The following is a 13,490-nucleotide window of genomic DNA, read 5'->3' as shown; positions in this document are numbered from 1 at the left end:
TTCAGGAAATGCTGAGCCAGTTAATTGCTCAAATTTAGAATTTTTTCATCATGTCTATTTGCATTTGCCTTTTGGGTATGTGTGTGATCAATAAGCAAAATGTGATGCTTGTAAATACTGAATCAGTGATCTTGAGATGGTGTGGTGAGATGTGCTGCAGCTGTGGGGCCACGGTAGGAGGAGCAGTAAAGGAGCTGGCAAGAGTGAATGATTTTATTAATGTCAATACAAAAATGGCTTGTATTTTTTTATAACTCTGGTCCAAAAAAATGTAGAGACAAGTTTGCTGATGGCACTGAGCTGAATGATACAGTTGATACAGCAGAAAAAAGGAATGCCATCCAGAGGAACCTTGATAAACTCAGAAGTTGGGCCCATGTGAATGTAATGAAGCTCAACAAAGTGAAGAGCAAGGTTTTGCACTTGTGTCAAGGTAATCCCAGGAATGTATACTAACTGGGAGCAGAAATCCTTGAGAGCAGCTCTGCTGAGGACTTAGGGGTCCTGGTAGATGGAAAAAAGATGAGCCAGCAGTGTGGGCTTGCAGCCTGGAATTCCAACGGTATCCTGGGCTGCCTCAGAAGAGGGATGGCCAGCAGGGGGAGGGAGGGGATCGTCCCCCTCTGCTTTGCCTTCGTGAGGTCCCACTCGAGTACTGTTTCCAGGACTATGGCCCCACAGGAGGCCACAGCACAGGAGGGATGCTTTAGAAAGGGTCCAGAGGAGGGCCACAAAGATGCTCAGAGGGCTGGAGCACCTCTCCAGTGATGACAGGCTGAAGGAGCTGGGCTTGTCCAGCCTGGAGATGGCTGCAGGGAGACCTCATTGCAGCCTTCCAGTATTTAAAGTGAGATTATAAACATGAGGGAAATGAACATGGGTAGATTGTGATAGGACAAGGGGAATGGTTTTAAAGGAAAGGAGAGGAGATGTAGATTAGATTGGGAAAGATTTTCATTGAGAGTGGTGAGGTGCTGGCCTCAGGTTGCTCAGAGAGGCTGTCAGTGCCCCTTCCCTGGAGATGTTTAAGGCCGGGTTGGGTGAGGTGCTGAGCAACCTGGTCTAGTGCTTGATCTAGGGCTGGCAGCTCCCCGGAAGCAGCAGGACTGGAACTTGAGCTGTGAGCCATCTTCCAACCCAAGCCATTCTATGGTTCTGAGGCATCAGCATGAAGCTGTTCCCTCGGCACACTGGGATGCCCTGCTCTGGCATGGAGACCACTTGTGTGCTGTCAGGGGCCTGCTGCTTTCCCAAACAGCCCCGACACTGAACTGCTTTTGGCTGCCATCACTGCCTGGGAATGGCTCTAACTAACGCTGCCGGTTGAGCTCCTACACTAATTGAAACTAGAGGGTGCCTTAAAGTCCCTTCCACTCCATGCTATCCCACGGCCATTCACGGTGCGGCGAAGTGCTACTTCACCACGCAGCAACCGTTTCAAACCACATCAAGCAGAAGCACGTCAGCCGAGGAGCCCCCTGAGCTGCCACAACCAAAAGCGCGCGTTCCGTGCAGCTCCGCCGCCTTCCTCGTTCCCGCGGAGGACGCCCGTCTTCGCGTCCCGCGCGGCAGCACGACGCCCCGCCGCCAAACAAAGGCCGCCCCTCCCCCCGGCCGCCGTTACCGGCCGCTGGGGGCCGGCCGAGCCCCCCGCCCCTCCCAGACTCGCCGTGCGCAGGCGCATTCGCCGCGGCGGGGCGGGGCGGGGCCACGAACTCTGACCCCCGGAGCCGGAGCCGCCGCCGACAAATAAAGCGCCGGAGCTGCTGCCGAGCCGCCAGGTGAGCCGTGTCCCGGCCGCGGCCCTGCTCGTCTTGCCGCGCTTGCGTGTGCTCGCTCCCGCCTCCCTGGCTGCCGTCCGGCCGCACTTCCTCCTCCTCCGCGGGGCGCGGCGCGGGGCCCGGCCCGCCTCAGGCATCGCCCCGTCCCGCGGCGGCCCCGCGCCCCCCGACCTTTCACCTACAGGAACCGCTTGTGCCGCTCGCATCCGGGCCGCGCCGTCACGGCTTCCCGCTGCCTGCGGCTCCGCGCCGCGCCGAGGAAGCTGCGGAGAGGCGGCGGGCAGGCGGGCGGGCGCTACCCGCCGAGCGCTCGCTATGGGCCCCTCCCGCCGCCAGCGCCGGCGGCGCGCAGCCATCTTGTGGGGGGCGAGTCCGGGCCGCGATGGGGGCGGGGAGAGCCGCCGCCGGGCACGGGCGGTGTGTGCCGGGGCTGAGCGTGCTGCGCTGCGAGGCTTCCCTGCGGGTGGGACCGCTGCGCTCGGTTCCCCTGTGGGAGTGGGGTGGGTCTTAATGCGGCAGGGTGCGGCGTGAGGGAGCCCTTGGCTTTGGGGTCAGGGTGGTGAGAAGATAGAAAAAGATCCGTTGGGAAGGAGGAGCAGAACGTTGTACTGCGCTGGGGAGGCTGCGATCACCTGGTGGATCTTCCTTCTGGGCTTTGTGGTTTTGGATCCGTTCTTTATGTAACACTGCTTCCTGCCTATAAGAAACTATAATGATTATTTTGCCTCTCCCTGGTGGTTGTGCCGTGAGATGAGCCAGTCCGAGAGAGCAGAGGGGACGCTTTCTTGAGGGCAGCAGTAAGCTGTGAGGCGTTGGACTGCTGCTGTCTGCAGCCCTTCCTCCAGAGGCACTGCAGACCTGCTCCTGGGCAGGACCAGGTGTTCTCACGTGATGGTGGTCAACGCTGTGCTCATGTGAGGGACACACGGTCACCTGATGGCCCGCGGCCCTGGGCTGCTGTGGTTCTGCACAGTGCTGTGTCTGCGTGCTGCTTGCTCAGCCTGTCACATTCTGCAGCAGCAGATGAGGAACCTTTCCATGAGAGGCCAATAGATCAATTATGGAGCTTTAACTTTTTTCCCTGTATTCTTGGGGCGCAGCCTGAAGGTCGTGTGTGTGTCTGTGAAGTTGGGTCTATTTTAGCAGGAAGCAGGTTGGGCTGGGTGAGCTCTGGAATTAACTTTGAGTGGGATTTATTTCTCAACTATATTTTGTATTGAAATATTGGGGATTATGGGTTGGCAGAGGATGGGACTGATAATGCAGCATGCTGTGGAAGGGCTCCTGTGCAAAACAAAACATACTTAAAGCTGTCATACCAGTCAGTGCTCACTAGACTTTTTTCCCTAATGAGAAGTCTAAATATTTACACTGTCAAGATTAGTTTGCTTGTTCTCTATACTGATACAGTTTTCATTTGGCTTTATTGTGTGTTCTTTGTGTTGAGCAATTAAAGTTTAGGTAGCCAAGAAGGTTGCTGTAGTTCTCTTCCGGCTTGTGGAGGAAAGGAGCTGCACTAAGATGCTTAACCTACAACTAATGTTTGGGTGAAAATCTCTGGTGGAAAGAAACCAAAACTAAAAACCCATCCCCTTTGCTTAAAATAGGGTGCTCAGCTATGTATAAGGAGTGGAGCAAAGTGAAGTTAAACTTGCATGTTTGTTCTCTGGACAGGCGGATTTCAGCTGCGAGCACTACATCTGGTGGGGGATGTGTCCCTTCCCTGCTGCAGCAGCTGTCCTGGCTTTTGGTATGCTAACCTGTGTTATTCTGGTTGAAATGGGTCAGGGAGCTCTCATGAGTGCCTGTTTCCTCGTGGCAGGGGGATGGGAGCATTCCCCTTCAGGGAGGTGGAGTGGGATGATGTGGTTGTGGGGCAGCAGGCAGACTGGCACAGCTGCCTGCATGTGCTCTTTACTCACACAGCTGTGGCATGCAGCTCAGCCGGCAACATCAGGGGAAGTGAAACAGTTCCTAAAGTCCAAATAAACCCTTAGATAAATGAGTAAGCTTGTTGCAGTTTTCACTTGTTGGTGTAATATATGCATATTGTTGGTGTAAGATATGATGCCACATAATAGAATTTTATCAGTTTGAAAAATGATGGGTAAAATTATGAAGGTGCAGTTAATCAAATCCTTATCTTGTTCATAGCCTACCCTTCAGACATCAGCATTTGGTTCCAGAGCGTGCACTGAGTGGTACCAACCACAGTCTCAAAGCAACAAAGGATTTCTCTTTGAAGAACTATTCTCCACTTCCAAATCATGCAGATTGTGAGGATGGAGTGAGTCCAGTGTATCTGATGAGGTGGCAGTACAGACTTTGAAAAGAAGTGTGTTTCTGAAAATCATTGTCTAATGTATCTGTATCAATGCAGGGTAACTTAAATTAGTTGTAACTGTTTGGTCAGGCCTTCCCTGAAAGCCTGTTGAATTTTACCTGAGTTAATTTTGTCCAGCTTGATAGCAAGACAGACTGGGATAAGTCAAATATTTCATTGCCTTTGTAGGAAGCTGAACCAGCAACTTGAAGAACACGAAAAAAAATGAAAGAAAACCTAACATTAAATGAAACACAAAAAAAAACCTGAAGCCACTTCCTCTTGTATTATCATATTAGCTTTAATTAGTGGTTATTTAGTTCCAGGCAAGGTAAGGTTGTTTGGGAGTAAATTTGTAGTGTGAAAACTCTTATTTATTGTGATAATTTGTTTGTTCCAAAATATTAGTAGGACAATGCAAGTGTCAATGTGAGTATAGCTTTTAGTCCTGACAACTTTATCTGAATGTCCTTTCCAGAGTGCCTCACTTACATGCTTACAGGAACCTAAAGGTCTGCTAACAGAACCAAACCCTGTGATACTGCAAAGCTGATAAAGGAGGAAAAAAAAAAAAGCTGGATGTGCACACAAATATCCTTATATCCTTTGAAATAAGAGGATTGATATTTATTGTGCAAGCTGCTGCAACAATATGGGCTTTTTCCAAAAGAGTTGTCTTCAGCTTTCTTTGAGTCACACTTAGTAGCTGCTTGCTGCAGGGTGAGTAAATTCAGTTCAGCTTACCTCACTGTTACACAGCTGCAAGGTTGAGTGCAGAAGGGAGAAAAGACCCTCAGCTGCAATGTGGCTGTCCCACTTGATGAGGTGCTGCAGCCATGTTGTTTGCAGTGGGTGTAGTGCCTGCCTGTGCTTGGAAAGCAGGGTTTGCGCTTGCTAGGTGTTAGTACAGTGTGCCAGGTAGAGGAACTGACCTGGCCAAAAGTAACCCAGAATAGAGGAGAAAAGGAGTGGAGGAGGAAGTGCTTAGCCAGGTGAACTTCCTGATCTGGTTTGTTTAGTAGCTTCAGCTCTGGTTTAGGGAACCATATTGTTCTTGTTTTACTTCTTTCAACAGCACAGTTTTGCCAGCTTCAAGCAGTCAAAGGCAGAAGACATGCAGGACATTTTGGCCTGGTTAATAGGAGTCTGTCTCCTTACCTGGCTTTGGCCAGTAGTCAGTGCCTGTGTGACCTGGTTCATTTTGCAGACAATCCCCTGTGCCTCTCCTCCTCTATACTGCTCCAAGGCCTTGTGGGGCTGCTGTGCTGAACCAAACACACAGTAGGAGCTCCACAACAGGGTAGTTGTGAGACCATCCCCTTTGGTGGCCCAAACTGAGAATGACTGCTGTCTTGTCACGTTTGCATGGTTGTTGCTTCACCATTCCTCCCACTGTAACGCTTTGCTTCCATGAAAAATTAAACGTAGCAGTTTTAAAGCTTTGAGAGCAATGATTTTAAATGAATTACACAGGCTTGGCTGCCAGTGCATCTTTTACTCTATTGCAGTGTGCCTTGTAATTATTCCTTTGCGCTTTGTGAGTGCCTCATCTTCCCTTGCCTGCAGGTTTAGCTGCTCGTTTCCTGTGGTTATTGGTCTCTTACATGTGTATGTTCTAAATCTTGATGCCATGCAGATTCAATAAACGCTCTCTGACTGGGTGTCATGAGTCACATAAATATTCCTTAGCTCGGGGATAAAGAGGCTGCTACTCCTTTGAGTCTGTAACTGTTCTACCATCTTGAGTGTTACGGCTTCTAGAAAGATAATCTAAGAATAGCTCGTTTAGTTTCTGTGTTCATTGAGCTTCCTACATAGAAAACAATGAGCAGTGTCGCACGCCTGACAGATGTGTTGGATTCCTTGGCTTAATTGATGATTTGTAAAGCATTGCAGAATGCTGTTCCGAAGTGTAAAGAAATCTGTTTAAAACAGGTAACCAAACCTCCTGACTTCTACAGTTAATCACAGAGGGATTTCTGAGTGCTTTGCATTCTGCGTGTGGGTTTTTGTGAAACAAGTTCAGCATTGGTTATGCTAAATTCTTAATCATCATATGATGACTTTGGGAATGGAAGTGAGGATTAGTTTTCATTTTAAGGTACGGATCAGCTGTAAGCCCCAGATATGATGACATGAACCGAAATAGCACATCCTTAGTTCATTTACCGAGATTTGTTGAAATCTCTTATTGCTGAAGTAATATGACTATGGAAGGAGATTAAGTTCATTTCTTCTAAGAGGGAATTATTTTCTAGCCAGCTTTTCATTATACTAACCTTTCATGTCACGTTGCCGCTCTTCTACTTCTTCATGTAAGACCAGAAAGTAAAGTTCACAATAACTTCTGTGGTCACAACCAGTTAACATGCCAGTATCTCAAAAGCAACCACAGTGGTGTTCTCTGTTAACTTAAACGTGCATCTAATCTTCTGCAGGCATACCTTCCTCAGGTGGGTTTGATCTAGAAGAAAGCTGTATTAACACACATTCCATACGTGCATGGAGCCATTCCTGGAATCATATGCATTATATATGTAAATGTTTATATATTATGCGCATAAATAAGATAAATATAGAATCAAACTAGACAGTGCCAAGAGAATATGTTAAATTATTCAAGTTCTACAAGCATTGTTTTTGCAGTAGTGAAACTTATTTTGGGTCAGGTTTGACTTTTTTTTTTTTTTTTTTTAAGTAACCTACAGATCTCCAGGGCAGAGGGACTGTTCACATACTGTGTCTTCATACTGATGCAGTCTGTTTTCATTCATCTAAAGGGTGTTAAATCAGAATTGAGATGTTATAGAATAAAGCAATTATACCAGCAGTGCAATGTAATATAGAGAAACAACTGATGTTACCATTAATATCGTGGAAAGTCCAAACATCAGACATTTTCTGCAATTGCTTTTGAAGTTCTTAGTCTACAATACACAATATTTTGGCATAGTATTAGTAGGAAACTTCCTACTGAGATGGTTAAGATCTTGTAACTTCTGTCCCTGGAGAAGGGTATGGGTTACCCCTTGCTGTCTCCCTGGGTATGGCTGTACCAGCAGAGGAATTAGGGGCTGTCTCATCTGCTGGCAGTTCTCAGGGGAGTGTTTCTTAACCCACTTCTGTGGAAGTAAGCCAAATGCAAACCATTGAAATTATTATTTCCTAAGTTAGTTTGAATAAAATATTGGGAAAGCTCCAGCACATACAAGCAGAAGAAGAAGGAGAGAAGAGTGGTGGTTGAAATTCAGGCAAGCTCATGAAAATCTTCAGCTGACACTGTGGAATGATTATCTGACGGACCATAAACTAATATATGTATATTTTTTAGTATTTAGTCACATAAAGTGATTAAAGTTGCATTTCATTTATGGGCCTCAGAGGTCTGATGCCTGTCTGCTGTTAAAATGTCTGCTTTTAGATGATGCTTCTAATAATCGGGGCTGAGGGACTGAGGTTTTAGAAGAAAACTGATGGATATATGATTTGACCTCCCCATGGGATGGTTTCTCTTTCATAGGTTTTTTTTCTTTTTTTTTTTGGAAGTTTTTTTATTTAATTATATGGCAAATAATATTGTCAAGCACTGCAGAAATAGTTTAGAAAGCAAATGCAAAGATGATACAAATGTAAAGTAGATCTAATCACTACAAATATGGATGCTAATAGTTGTCTATCTCTGTACCTACATTAATAGAAAAACAGCCTTTTGTGTGTTTGGTTATGTATGAAGAAAATGTTTTTTCTGGCCTTGGAAATTTACTACTAATGACAAACTATGCAAACAGATCATCACACACACTGGGAGCATTAAGGTACAAAGAGAAAGCATTGAGCAGTTGGAGTGAGGCAGTGATCTAATCGTGTTGACAGTCTGAATGTCAGTTTTCCTTAGGCAACGTGTCTCCTTTAAGAAAAACTAAAGGAATGTTTCATGGAGGTTTTACAAAGAGTGTTTCTGATCTTAACTGTAGACCTGCAGAAAGCTATGAATGGGAACCATTTGGGAGCTTAAGCGACAACAGTGGTGTCATTGACTACATGGTTATGGGGCAGAGATTTTCTGATCACTTTTTAGACCTAGAGGGCTCTGAAGAGTGAGGGCAAGAATTCTAAGTCTGATGTAAAGAAGCAAGAATTATCGTAAAATCATAGTGTATCCTGAGTTGGAAGGTGCCCACAAGGATCGCGAGTCCAGCCCTGGCTCTGCACCACATCACCCGGAATTCAAGCCCTGTGTCTGAGAGAGCTGTCCTAACTCTTGTTGAACAACAGCTTGTGGCTGTGCCCACTGCCCGGGGGAGCCTGTTCTGTGCCCTGTGGTCAGGGACCTTGCCTGACCCTCCCTCATGCAGCTCCATGCTGAGCAGGGCAGCCCCTCCCCTCACCCAGTGTGTAGTGCTGGACCTGGTGCCCCTAGGGTATGGTTGGGCTTTTAGCCTTGGCAGCCAAAATTAGGCTGTAATTAGAAGTCATGCTGATTACAAAGGAAGGATGTTTTCAAGGGCGTGAGGTTATGCACTGATATGAATCTTAGCTTAACTTCTGTCACATCAGGTAAACAAGGGAAGAACCCAATTTTCATTAGCCTGTATTTTAGGATGTAGTTGAGTATGACATTTGCAAATGTCAGAGACAGCAAGTCGCACCATTTTTTCTTAAAGTCTATGGAAATTCCTTGTCCTCAGGCCAAAATTAAGATTCTGTTCTTTACTTCAAGGACTGCTTCCTAAGCAAGGGCATCAGCATAACTCCTGAAAAAATCAGTGCTCGTAGCTCCCAGCTATAATATGGAGATGGCCAGTGTACAGCTGAGTAGTTGTTGAGTGTTATTGGTGGCTGTGTGGTGTTCTAACACAAACAGTAAAGACAAACTTGAGAAAAATGTGCTGCTGCTTGGTTATTGAGCAGCGAATTCAGAAGATGCTCATCCACATGTGCACTTGTGAGGAGAGGGAGGGTTAATTCAGTGAGGCATTCCAAGCTATACTGTCTCTGCTTATGAGTACTAAGTGTTTTAGACTGGTTGCTTTCTTCTAAGTTGAATTGATGCTTTGTTGGAAACAGCTGCAGTGGGACTGAGATGATGGTTACTAAGGAGGTTGCAGGTTGTTCTTGTGTGCGGCAGGTACTCTACCTGCTGATGTAAAGCCAGAATAAGGTTGTATCCTCATCATCAGCCTAACTTCATAGGTCAGGCCTGATGTACATCAATCTTAAGAAGTGACCATCTTTAAAAAATAAGATCTCCAGAAGGAGATACTAGCATTTATCAATTTTAAATGGTCTTGGCTTTGTTTAGGGGCTCGTTTCATCAAGAAAGTTCAAAAATAACGCAGGCATTAAAATTGGAGAAGACTTCTGAGATCACCGAGTTGCACAGTCAGCCCATCCTTACCATGCCCACTGACCATGTCCCTCAGTGCCACATCCACGTGATTCTTGAATACCTCCAGGGATGATGACCACCACCTCCCTGGGCAGCCTGTGCCAGTGCCCAGCTGCTGTTTCAGAGAAGAAACTTTTCCTAGTATCCAACCTTTATCTCCCTTGGCACAACCTGAGGCGGTTGCCTTGTGTCCCATCACTAGTTGACTGGGAGTTGAGGCTGATCCTCACCTCACTCACTGCAACTCCTTTCAGGTCACTGTAGAGGGTAATTAAGTCTACCCTACACTTCTCCAGACTGAACCATCCCATTTCCCTCAGCTGCTCCCCATCAGGCCTGTGCTCCAGACCTCTCACAGCTTTGTTGCCCTTCTTTGGACACATTCTGGTGCCTCGGTGTCCTTGTAATGAGGGGCCCAAAACTGAACACAGCACTCAAGGTGCAGCCTCTCCAGCACAGAGTACAGAGATACAATCAGCTGATTGTATTTCTGATACAAACTGGGATGCCATTGGCCTTGGCCACCTGGGCACCCTGCTGGCTTACGTTCAGCCAGCTGTTGACCAGCACCCCCAGATTCTTTCCAGCTGCACAACTTTCCAGCCACTCTACTTGATGCCTGTAGCAATGAATTTTTCCTTCCTGCTTTTTTTTCTCTAATTTTGAATTCCTACAAAAATAATACGATAAGGCAGGGAATATCTTTCAGAGAACCTCTTCCAGTGCTCTGAGTAAAATGGTACAGTTACGCTCCTAGCATCCAGAATGAAAGAAGCCTATGGCCAATTCTGGATTTGAGAGTGCTGAATGCTTTCAATATTTTATTAGCTCTGTTTGGTAATGCTGAATAATGTAAAAATGGCTACATGCACAACAATTTATCTCTGTCACAAAAAGGACAGACAGTGTTGCACAGGTGCAGAATTTTGCTGGTACAAATCCTTGTCTTGCTGTTGGTGTTTGGCAGCTTGACTGAAAACACAAAATCTGTGCTTCACGTTTGCTGTTCAGATAGAGATACACACAACAAATCATTATCTTTGTTCATCAGATGCATCAAATTCTTGGAACTCAGTACACAAAAGGAAATTGGTATGAACTCCCATCACCCTTTCAAAGAGTTCGTTACAGCAAAGACATCTTTTTCAGAATACAGATAACCCCTTCAAGCTTCAAACACAGTCTGTAACACTAATGGAAGTTTCTCTCACGAGTACATATCAACCTGAACATACATATCTCAATAATAAAACTTCTTTATCGGAGTATGTGGATGTTGTCATTTAACACCAGTAGGTAGGTAAGCACCATCATTCTGCTCTCACACTCCTCTTCCTCAGAAGGACGGGGAGAAAATGTGAAACAATGTCATGTGTTAAGGTAAGGACAGGGACATCAGTCACTAGTTACTGTCACTAGCAAAACAGACTAGAAGAGTGAGAACTGAAAGCCGACTGAAAACACCACCTCCCCTACCTCTGGTACTTCCCTGCCCTGTCAGTGGCACAGGAGAGCTGGGAGCGGGGCTGCAGTCAGTCTGTAATGCTTTGTCTCTGCTGCTCCTCCATGGTTTCTCTCTGCCCCTCCTCCACGTGGGATCCCTCCATCCTTCCCAAACTGATCCTGTGTGGCCTTCCTGCAGGCTGCAGCTGTCCAAGCACTGCCCCGGCACAGCTCTGTACCACAGGGCCCACCCTTTAGGTACTGCCCCACATGGGTCCCCATCAGCAGCAGCTCTCCCAGCCCTCCTGCCCCACCAAAGGCTTCTGCCCATGGGCTACAGCTTCATCCAGGGGCTGCTTCTGCTGGGGCTCCCCATGTGCTATGGCTCCTCCAGGCCTCATCCGCTGCTGCACCGTGGGCTCCTCCGTGGCTGCATGTGGAGGTCTGCTCTGTGTGGAACCTGTAGGCTGCAAGAGGATGCCCGGCTCCTCCATGGGCCTCTCCTGTGCTGCAGGGAGCTTCTGCTCCATGCCTGGAGCACATTCTGTCCTCCTCCTGCGCTGACCTTGATGGCTGCAGGGCTGCTTCTCTCACATTTTCTCACTCCTCTCTCCCAGCTGCTGTGATGCAGCAGTTTTTTCCTTCCTTATATCTGCGTAGCTCTTGGCTCAGCTCTGGCGTCTGTGGGACCCTTTTGGAGCATCTGGAGTTGGCTCTGATCTGAAATGGAGCAGCTGCTGGGCTCTGCTTACAGAGCCCATCCCTGCTACAGCAGAGAGAGATGCTTGTAAGTCCATGGAGCACATTAGCCATGAAAGCACAGTTCTTGCACAGTGTTACAGCTTCCCTGGACTTCTGCTGAGCCTTGGAATCATCAGAAAACTCAGTATAAACAGTGATCTGACCATTCAGTTTGAGCAAATCGGTTATGGCTTTGGGGTCTGATAAACTTTCCTGTTAACATTCAGATCCATTTTTCTCTCCAGGAGACAATGTTTCAGGAGAGATTCAGCTGTCCTGTATTTCTCAAGCCAAATGTTAGCAGGCGAACAGTACTTAAGCTGTGCTACAGAAGTGCATAATATACTAATGTGTACTAGAAAGGGCCCGGGGAATGTAGCAGATGACCTCAAATTCTTTGCCAAGTGAAGGATTTTCTATTTGTCCTTGATGATATCATGTGTATAAATTTAAATAATTTCTGCACTTTGGATTTTTTGTCCTTGTGAAATTCCAGACTCAAGTTTATGGAAGAACTCCAGTGTTTGGCTTGTTTGGGAGTCTGCCCTGGAATTGCTTCAGCAAACTTTCTGGAAGTAGATGAAGGAGGCAATCATTATTGAAAAGTAAGAAGTGAGGTAAAAATTGATTACATTCAGGTAGCCCTGTTAAAATAGGAATACGCAGTAAATGAAGAAATTACAATTGATTCAAAAAATTGAAAAGGGAGGGATATAATGATTGTAGCTACCTGAGATGATTTCTGTATCATAGAGTGAAAAAAAACTCTTAGAATGAATAATTGATGATCATCTGATAAAGTTACTGTTGTGTTTAATAGTTATATTCCCCTTTGAACTAAGATGACAGGCTTCTCATACATAATTTCTCACCATTTTAAGTATGGTATGTTTTGTCTAGGTGAAGGCAGTGAGCATGGTCAACTGAAGTCTGCAGTGCACTAAATGATTAAATAAGTGTTGTTTATGATTTAATCTGGTAATTCTAGTCTTCATAAAATAGACTTTTATTCTGCATGTGTGTGCTACAGGACAACAGCGCCTTAATGCTGTAAACTGAACGGATGTTTGTGATAATACTGAACCTGCAAAAATGTGGAACCAAACTTAGGTTCCAAGGAAAGACAAGACAACGTTTAGTTCTGTGTTAGGACTTGAAAAGATTAATACCTATTAACGGAAGGAATAAAATCTTGTACTAAGTGATTTTCAAAAGTCTTTGCAGAAGAGTATTTCATTGTCAAAATACTAGGTTCAGCTATAAATAAGCTGATGTGTCTGACACTTCATAACTGCATTGCTTTCCTTGCCTTGCTTTTCAGAACAGCTTTAGCTATTATAGTTCTTATAATTATAAAATTTTACTCTTCCTGGAAATAAGAAGTGGAGCAAGAAGATAGCTCCCTATCAGCCTCCTGATTGTACAGTGCTTCAGCATGTGGACCAGAAGTCTGCAAGACCACTTCATGGTCATATATGTTGCCTGTTTTGTCCTTGGGGCTGCTTGTTGATTTTTTTCATCCTCTTTTTCTTGTTTCTTCACCAGGTTCATCCATAAGATTCCAAAATAAGTGTGTCTAAACTCCAAGGCTCATCTTACAACAGTTTATAGAACTGTGGGAATGCATGGGAGACTTCAGATGGCCTAAGTGGACGTAAATTGTGTGGCTGTGGAAAGGGGTCATCCTACAGTTCCAAGCCACCACTGGTGCAGCAGTAGCGTTTTTATGGTAATGTAATGAGTTAAGTCATTCATTGGGCTGAAAACTAACACTAACTAACATAAAACTGCTTCTGGCTATGAGGTCACAGTT

General features: G+C 45.9%; 1 protein-coding gene across 9 annotated transcripts in view; it reads left to right on the top strand.

Moving 5' to 3' along the window:
- Window positions 1-1,699: 1,699 nt before the first annotated feature.
- The window catches only part of NR2C1 (nuclear receptor subfamily 2 group C member 1), a 46,774-nt gene continuing 34,983 nt past the window's right edge, over window positions 1,700-13,490 (top strand). For 2 of the 9 annotated variants that reach the window (XM_042890309.1, XM_042890304.1), the window contains exons 1-3: window positions 2,312-3,531; window positions 12,174-12,282; window positions 13,223-13,406. In XM_042890309.1, coding sequence (XP_042746243.1) covers window positions 13,404-13,406 — 3 coding nt within the window. In that variant the 5' untranslated portion in view covers window positions 2,312-3,531; window positions 12,174-12,282; window positions 13,223-13,403. Of the gene's footprint in view, window positions 1,782-2,306; window positions 3,532-9,581; window positions 11,724-12,173; window positions 12,295-13,222; window positions 13,407-13,490 lie in introns of those variants that run through there. The other 7 variants (XM_042890305.1, XR_006182112.1, XM_042890307.1 and 4 more) reach the window with 7 other exon arrangements.

The sequence above is a fragment of the Lagopus leucura genome, unplaced genomic scaffold (assembly GCF_019238085.1).
Source record: "Lagopus leucura isolate 7727_CA_CO unplaced genomic scaffold, USGS_WTPT01 Super-Scaffold_100159, whole genome shotgun sequence".
NCBI classification, from domain to species: Eukaryota; Metazoa; Chordata; class Aves; order Galliformes; family Phasianidae; genus Lagopus; species Lagopus leucura.
The sequence above is the reverse complement of the archived record's forward strand: the minus strand, read 5'-3'. Positions and strand labels throughout refer to the sequence as shown.